The sequence below is a fragment of the Porites lutea genome, chromosome 12, assembly GCF_958299795.1.
Source record: "Porites lutea chromosome 12, jaPorLute2.1, whole genome shotgun sequence".
Classification (NCBI taxonomy): Eukaryota; Metazoa; Cnidaria; class Anthozoa; order Scleractinia; family Poritidae; genus Porites; species Porites lutea.
The window spans coordinates 21,744,949-21,753,096 of NC_133212.1; the positions used below are offsets into that span (position 1 = coordinate 21,744,949).

Here is an 8,148-nt window from a genome sequence, read left to right on the forward strand (position 1 = left end):
GCTACTGGTATACCTCATTGGAAAGGGCAAAAAATACGGTTTCAAAAAAAATATATCTCGGTCTCGGGAAACCCATAATATTCCGCAACAAAAAGAAACAAGGCTCATTTTCGGAATAATAACTTATTTTATAATAATTTAAAAAAATAATAATTTAAAAGTTTAATAATGAATTTAATTTTGCCAGAAAAATTGTCTATTTGGTTTTAAATTGTAGTAATAGAAATTTCGCTTCAATATCTAAGCAAAACAGCCTAGCAAGTCGTCCGAAAATATAGAGCGACTAGGAATTTTCTACAAGTTTATTTTCTGCCGCTGTCACATTATGCTAATAAGACTGAAGCTAATTTGCATTATGATACTCGCCAAAAGACGCTTGATTTTTGGGTTTTCATCCAAATATCGAGTTAAAAACAAGAAAACATGAATTTGTTGATAGTAGTCATCAAAATAAGCAAATCTTTTAAGGCAAAAAGCTAAGCGGACTAAGCGGGAAGGAATTCACTGCGTTTGAAGAATGTGTGTGGCAGACCGGCTCGGCGAATTGCACGCAAAGATTATCATAGCCCGTACACAGACTTTGCTGTATTTTTCCCCAACCCCCTTGCGCTAGCGTTCGTTTAGCCACAGCGTTCATTTAATTCCCTGCTTTCTTTATTCTTTTGAATAACACGCGCTCTTGGCGGACTGTGAACGGGCTAAGATTCTTACTGTTTTCTTACCTCGATGTTCGCGTTTTTTGGCTTGTTATCCTCCAGAATCCTTCAAAATAATTTGCTTGACTTGTATTTGGTCGTAATTCGTTGATACAAACTCTCACTCTTCGCAAAAGCCAAATAACCGCAACAAAAATCATTGCATTGCGTGAAAGTAAGAACCAATCGGGGGCTCAGTGGAAGAAGCCACATAATTGGTTACACCTATTGACTTCCTGTGGGTCAAATTTGGAGGCAATCGGAAGTTACGCAACTTTTTACGAATTATTTTCCTTCTAAACGTAACCTGCGTGGCTATTGTATTCGTTGTATAAAGATCCTTTCAGACAGCAATTCCTAATGAAGATTTGATCATAAAATATTTTAATATTTAAAAAAAATCGTGATGTCTGAAAAACTTGGCTTGCGAGTGTTGCCCATTTCAGACCATGCTACTGTGCTCTAAAGAACTGCTTCTTGGCGAATACAAATTTCGCTACACATCCCTTAACGATTAATATCACACTTTTTCCCCTTTGTTCGACTTTGTAATATAATTACTCTGTAGCACTCCCTTAGGGTCAGAAATAGTATTTAAGTGATTTGGAAGCTCTCAAAGTCCTCCAAATCGCTCTAAATGTCACTTCTAGTGTAAAAGAAAAATTAAAAAAAACTAATAAAATCCCAGAATATGCAAGGGATTTTAAAAATGAATATCTTTTTATAAGAGGGATTAATAAGGAATTGGATAATTTTGTAATAAATTATCTTTCAGATTGTAGTGAACTTTTTGTTTCTAGTTATTCTGATAGAATTAAATTTTTTATAAGAAAATTTTTGAAAGCCCAAGAACTTGGTTATCTTAAGGATACTAGTTGTTTTATTTTTAACGAGAGTGATGTTGTTAATATGGTCTTTTTATTTGGAAGAATGTATTTTGATTTTGTAGAAGATAAAGAATTTGTTGATGGTCATCCTGATGATTATTTAGGTTATAGAGATTTTTATGAGTTGTTTTGTAAATTTTATGATAAATTAAATATTGATATTGATACTGATAGTGATTAAATAATAGCTTAAAGTCTTCTAATCTAATTATAAGATTAGAAGACGTCATGTCTAACCAAGCAAATGGTTTCCAGGGTTCTCAACCCTTTATAACTGATAAACAATTTCAGAATTTATCTTTGGATGAAATAAAACATTTAATAGAAGAAGAAAAAGAAGGACTTAAGAAAGATTATAAAGAATTAGGTGAAAGAAGAAAATTAATTAAACAATATAAAAAATTAAAAGAAGCTAGAGAAAAAGTTCGAAAAGGAATTGATATAAAAAAACCTAAAAAATCCAAACCTAAAGGTGTTCATAAAATAAAATCATTTGATGAGTATTTTCAGGAATGTATAGCAAATAAGGAAATACCCCAAGATACTCCTTCTTATTTTCGTAAAGCTCTTGAGCGAGCTATTTTGGAATATGAACAAGGAATTGTAAAAGAAAAATCATCTTTGGAAAATTTTGCCAATAAGTATACTATTGAAGGAGATCCAAATCTTACTCCAATTGAATATTTTAAAAAAATTTATGAAACTTTAAAAATTTTTTTTACATATCATCGAAATATTAAATTTAATATGATTTTGGTGTGTTACATGGAACAACAAATAATTAGTAAAGATAAAGGTGTTGTTGGATTAAAAGGAGATAAATCATATTTTACCTCAGGTATTCAATTTAATCTTGAATCAACAGATGTAGAGAAATTAATTGATAAGTGTATTAAAGGATAATTGATGATTTAGAGGCTTATTCGGAAAATGGAAGTGGATGGTATTTTAAAGAAGTAGTTAAACTTGAAATTCATACTGTTGAGAATGGAGTAATGAAGGGCTCATCTTACATTCCTCTTCCAGATTGGATATCAAATAAAAAAGCAATCGTTAATATTGAAAGCAAAGATGAGAAATGTTTTTTTCGGTGTATACTTAGATATCTTCATCCAAGAGATAGAGATGAAGAAAGATTAACAGATTTGAAAAAGTATGAGAATTCTCTTAACACCAAAGGAATTAGTTTTCCTATGAAATTAAAACACATTTCTAAATTTGAAAAACTTAACCCATCTCTTCCAGGAATAAATGTTTTTTCAGTTAATGATAACAAAAAGTTTTATCCTTTGAGAATGGTGGAGAAAGACTGTTTAAATACTATCGACTTGTTTTTCTTTGAACAAGATGGTGTTTCACATTATTCACTAATTAAAAACTTTACTCGTTTGGTTAAATCACAAATAACTTCAAGTAAGAATGGTTCAATATTTATTTGTAAAAAGTGTTTTACTCATTTCACTAAAGAAGAATTATTACAAAAACATATCTTATATTGTTCAAATAACGAAACAGTGGTTGTAAAAATGCCAAAAGAAAATACGATGTTGGAATTTAAAAATTACCACAAACAACTTCCAATTCCTTTTGTAGTTTATGCAGATTTTGAATGTTTTACTAAACCAATGAATACTTGCAGCCCTAATCCAGAAAAATCATATACTTACAATTATCAAAAGCATGAACCATCAGGATTTTGTTTTTATATAAAAGGAATAGTTTCTGGTATAAAATTTGAACCAATTACTCATACAAAAACTAAAGATAGTGATAATGTAGCTGAGATATTTGTGAACAAACTTGCAAAAGTAACTAATAAGATATATAATGATTTTTATCGTCGTCCAAAACCTCTTCGTTTAACAAGACAACAACAAATATCCTTTGATAAAGCGGAAACCTGTCATATTTGTAAGAAAGAATTACTGTCTGACAAAGTTAGAGATCATTGTCACTTTACAGGTCAATATCGTGGAGCTGCTCGTAACAGTTGTAATCTCCAGTGTAGAAAGCCTATGATTCTTCCAGTTATATTTCACAATCTTCAAGGATATGATGCTCATTTGTTTATAAAACAACTTGCTTGTTTACCAGGTGAGTTAAACTGTATTCCATCTACAGAGGAAAAATATATTTCCTTTTCCAAAAAGATTAAGGTTGATGAGTATAGATCTAGACGCAATGGAGAAATGATTTCGTTATATTTTGAAATACGATTTATTGATTCATTCAAGTTTCTTCAAACAAGTCTTGCTAATCTTGTTTCAAATCTACAACCAGATGATTTTAATAATACAAAAGAAATATTTAGTGAAAATGTAGACCTACTAACTCGCAAGGGAGTTTATCCATATGACTATGTTTCCTCAACAGAAAAACTATCTGAAACACAATTACCACCAAAAGACTCCTTTTATTCAAAACTAAATGATGAAGAAATAACTGATGATGATTACCAACACGCTATTAATGTTTGGAATACTTTTGAATGTAAAACAATTAGAGATTATCATGATTTATATCTTAAGTCTGATGTACTACTATTGGCAGATGTATTTGAAAACTTTAGAAAAACTTGTTTAAAACATTACAATCTAGACCCAGCACATTATTACACATCTCCTGGTTTAGCTTGGGATGCATGTCTTAAAGAAACAGGTCAACAATTACAACTTTTGCACGATTATGATATGTTGATGATGTTTGAAAAAGGTATTCGTGGAGGAATATCACACATATCAAAAAGATATGCAGCAGCGAATAACAAATACATGAAAGATTACGATCCTGATGAGGAGTCTACTTTTATTCAATATCTTGATACAAATAATCTTTACGGATGGGCAATGTCGCAATCACTTCCCACACATGGATTTAAATGGATGAAAGATTTAACAATAGATTCTGTAATTGATTTATTGGATAAAAAGAGAAACCCAGAAGTAAAAAAAGGTTATATATTTGAAGTAGATTTGGTATATCCCAATAAACTATGGACCTCCCATAATGACTATCCTCTAGCACCTGAGAAAATGATTGTTAATGGTGTAGAAAAACTAATTTGCCATTTTAAACCCCGAAAAAACTATGTAGTACATTTTCGAAATCTAAGGCAATATCTTGAAATGGGAATGAGGCTTACTGCTGTTCACAGAGGAATATCATTCTATCAGAGTTCTTGGATGGAACCTTACATCAGAAAAAATACAGAACTTCGAAAAACAGCAGCCAACAGTTTTGAGAAAGACTTTTTTAAATTAATGAATAATTCCGTATTTGGAAAAACAATAGAAAACATAAGAAAAAGACAAAATATATTTATTGTAGATAATCGTAAAAAAGCTGTAAAATTAACAAGTCGTCCAAACTTTGAAAGAGTAACAATATTTGATCGTAATCTTATTGCAGTTCATATGAAAAAAACTGAAGTTTATTTTAACAAACCAGTATATGTTGGACAAGCAATTCTAGATCTGTCAAAAACATTAATGTTTGATTTTCATTACAACTATATTAAAAAGAAATACGAACACAAGGCTGAGTTAATGTTTACAGATACTGACTCACTTTTATACCAAATTCATACGGATGATTTTTACAAGGATATCTCCTATGATATAAAAACCAAGTTTGACAAATCTGATTATCCTCCTAATCATCCATCTGGAATACTAACAGGAGTAAACAAAAAAGTAATAGGAATGTTTAAAGATGAAGTAGCTGGTAGACAGATTACACATTTTGTTGGTCTTCGTCCGAAGCTTTATAGTTTCAAGGTAGAGGATGGAAGTTTAACCAAAAAGTGTAAAGGTATAAAGAAGAATGTTGTAAAAAAGGGCCTAGTATTTGAAGATTATGTTGAGTGTTTATTTACTGGTGAAAAGCAAATGAGAACTATGAAAATTATAAGAAGTGAAAATCATGACATTTACTCAAAGGAAGTAAATAAAATAGCTTTGAGTAATGAAGATGATAAAAGACAGGTCTTAGAGGATAAAGTGAATACGATGGCTTTAAGATAATAAGATATAAATAATAAATGACTTATACAAAAGAAGAAATAGAAAAATATTTAGAAATATTAAGAAGTTATAATAACCAATCGGAAGAGAAAGAAAATAAAAAAGTTAGATGTAGTAATTGTAAAAGTGATAGTTTCTTAGTTGATTCGGGTTATAATATTTGCGATTCTTGCGGTTTAACTAATGGTCATGTTCTTGGTTATTTTGACTTGAAAGAGTACGATCGATTTCATTTTCGAAAGAAGAGTATTTATCAGAGAAAGTATCACTATGAGAAAAAGGTTGATCAAGTTTCCAGAAGACTACATCTATCTGATAATGAAAAGTGTGAACTGTACAATAAACTAATGAATATAGATAATCATGTCATGGAAATATTAAACAAACAATTTTGTAGAAAGAGAATGATAAGTATTTTTTTATCTAATCAAAAAACTTTTGGAAGAAATGGGTTGTGAAAAGAGCAGGCTAGTTTATCTAAAGATTTCCGACCAAACTATGGAGAATTATGAAAAGTGGTGGGATAGTTACAAATCACTCCTTTGTGAAAGCACCAGTAAATAATTCCAGTTAGATAACCAAGTACTTCACATTCTTTAAATGGTGTGTTGAAAGTATAAACACATCCTCTACCAATTCTATAATGTTTCCAGAAAGCTCTAAAAGCGAGACTAAATATTAAGTGATTAGCAAGAACAGATGAGTTTGAATCGAGGTAATGTCTTGCTTCTGTTAGTCTATAAATAATTTGGTCTATGTCTAGTTTTTGTGAAAAATACTTTGCATAGAGAAACTGGTAAACAAGACAAGCTTTAATAAAGTTATCAGGATAAAACTGTGTTTTATTAGAGGGAAAGTAAAAATTAACATATTCTACAATTGTTTTAATCATTTTTTATATTATGAATAGATAGAAAATAAAGGCTTAAAGAAATAAAAATACTAATAAAAATGATTGAAAAAAATTTCATTAACCATCAACTTGGAATAAAATTTAACTCTTACATTGATGGAAAATGTAGAGTTTGGTTTAAAGCGAAAGAAGTTGCCAAGATACTTGGATACAAAAAAACAGAAAATGCTATAAATAGACATGTAAGTGAAAGTCATAAAAAAAATTTTCTTTTGAGCTGTCACCCCGTTTCAGGGGGTCAGGTAATTAAAAAAAGCTGCCCCCGTGATTCACGGGGTCAGGTAATTAAAGATAAAAAAGGCTACCCCGCCAAAACGGCGGGTCAGGTCCAAAACAGATGGATTATATTAATTGATGAGCCTGGATTTTATGAATTAGTTTTTAAATCTAGATTACCAACTGCAAGAATATTCCGCGAATGGGTTTTTTCCAAAGTTCTTCCTTCAATTCGTAAGTTTGGATATTATTAGATGATTGATTCAAAAATAAAACAAAGAGTAATATTTGAAGGTGTAAAATATTACAAACATCAAGTTTTTTCTAATTATGCTTCAAATAAAAATGGAGATATTTTAAGTTTAAAAAGTAAAAAAAATATCAAAATGATAAATTGTAATGGATATTTATGTTTTAACATTTATGATAAAAAACTAGAAAAACCAAAGGTTTACTATCACCATAGATTTGTTTACGAGGTTTTTCAAGGTCCAATTCCACGTTGTTTTGAAGTTGACCACATTAACGAAAATAAATATGATAATAGAATAAAAAACTTACAATTACTTACCCATAAACAAAATGTAATAAAAAGCAATAGTAAACCAATTATTTCTAAAAATATAGAAACAGGAGAGAAAAAAGATTTATTTCTATTCAAGTAGCTTCAAATGAATTGAAAATTAGTTATTCTATTATTTCAAAAATTTGTAGAAAAGAAGGTAAAACAGCTACTTCAAAGAAAAATGGACATAAGTACACATTCAAGTTCTTATATTAAATTTTTGATATTAGTACTAATATCAAAAAAAAATGCTAGAAAAATCTTTTATAAATAACCAACTTGGAATTAAACTAACTTTATATACTTGTTAGTATTTTAATCTTTAAACCCTTTTTCTTGATCTTGAAAGATCTTCTAAAGTAATTTTGATACTTCTATAATTTCTTGTATCTTCTAAATACTTTTTACATTTTTCACGCAATTTTTTATCAATTTCATCTTCTTTTAAAAGTCTGCTAAAAAGGCAATAAGAATCAGCCTTTGCTACAAGTAATTTAAAATTATCTCCATACATCGAATCAATTTCTTCACAGATTTCTTTTCCTTCTACAGCTAAAGTTGATTCGTAACTATCAAGTAATTGTTCTTCAAACGTTTCAAAATGGTCCATTTTATTACTTGCTTAAATTAAATTTTTTACTATACCTACTAGCAAATCTATCTGCTATAGGAGTCTGATCAATTATCATTTCATCTATTAGTTTCATACGATCAACAAAATCTTGTTTATTCCACTCATCACCCCGAAGAGCTGCACGCAGTTCAACCAGTACTTTTTCATAAGTAGTAAATGCAATTCTTCACATTTCAATTTTTCTCTTATAATTTTTTTTCTTTCCAATTCCCGCCA

General features: G+C 29.6%; 1 protein-coding gene across 1 annotated transcript; it reads left to right on the forward strand.

Annotated features, from left to right (window-relative positions):
- Positions 1–1,810: 1,810 nt before the first annotated feature.
- LOC140953877 (uncharacterized) lies at positions 1,811–5,604 on the forward strand. The gene is made up of 3 exons (XM_073403255.1): positions 1,811–1,949; positions 2,498–4,557; positions 5,104–5,604. The coding sequence occupies exons 1-3, from the start codon at positions 1,811–1,813 to the stop codon at positions 5,602–5,604; spliced, it is 2,700 nt and encodes an 899-aa protein (XP_073259356.1).
- Positions 5,605–8,148: the final 2,544 nt, after the last annotated feature.

Coding starts and splice junctions, on each gene's coding strand:
- LOC140953877 (XM_073403255.1), top strand. CDS start 1,811: ATGTCTAACCAAGCAAATGGTTTCCAGGGTTCTCAACCCTTTATAACT. Junction 1,950..2,497: donor GAAAGATTATAAAGAATTAG/GTGAAAGAAGAA, acceptor TTGATGATTTAG/AGGCTTATTCGGAAAATGGA. Junction 4,558..5,103: donor ATATATTTGAAGTAGATTTG/GTATATCCCAAT, acceptor TATATTAAAAAG/AAATACGAACACAAGGCTGA.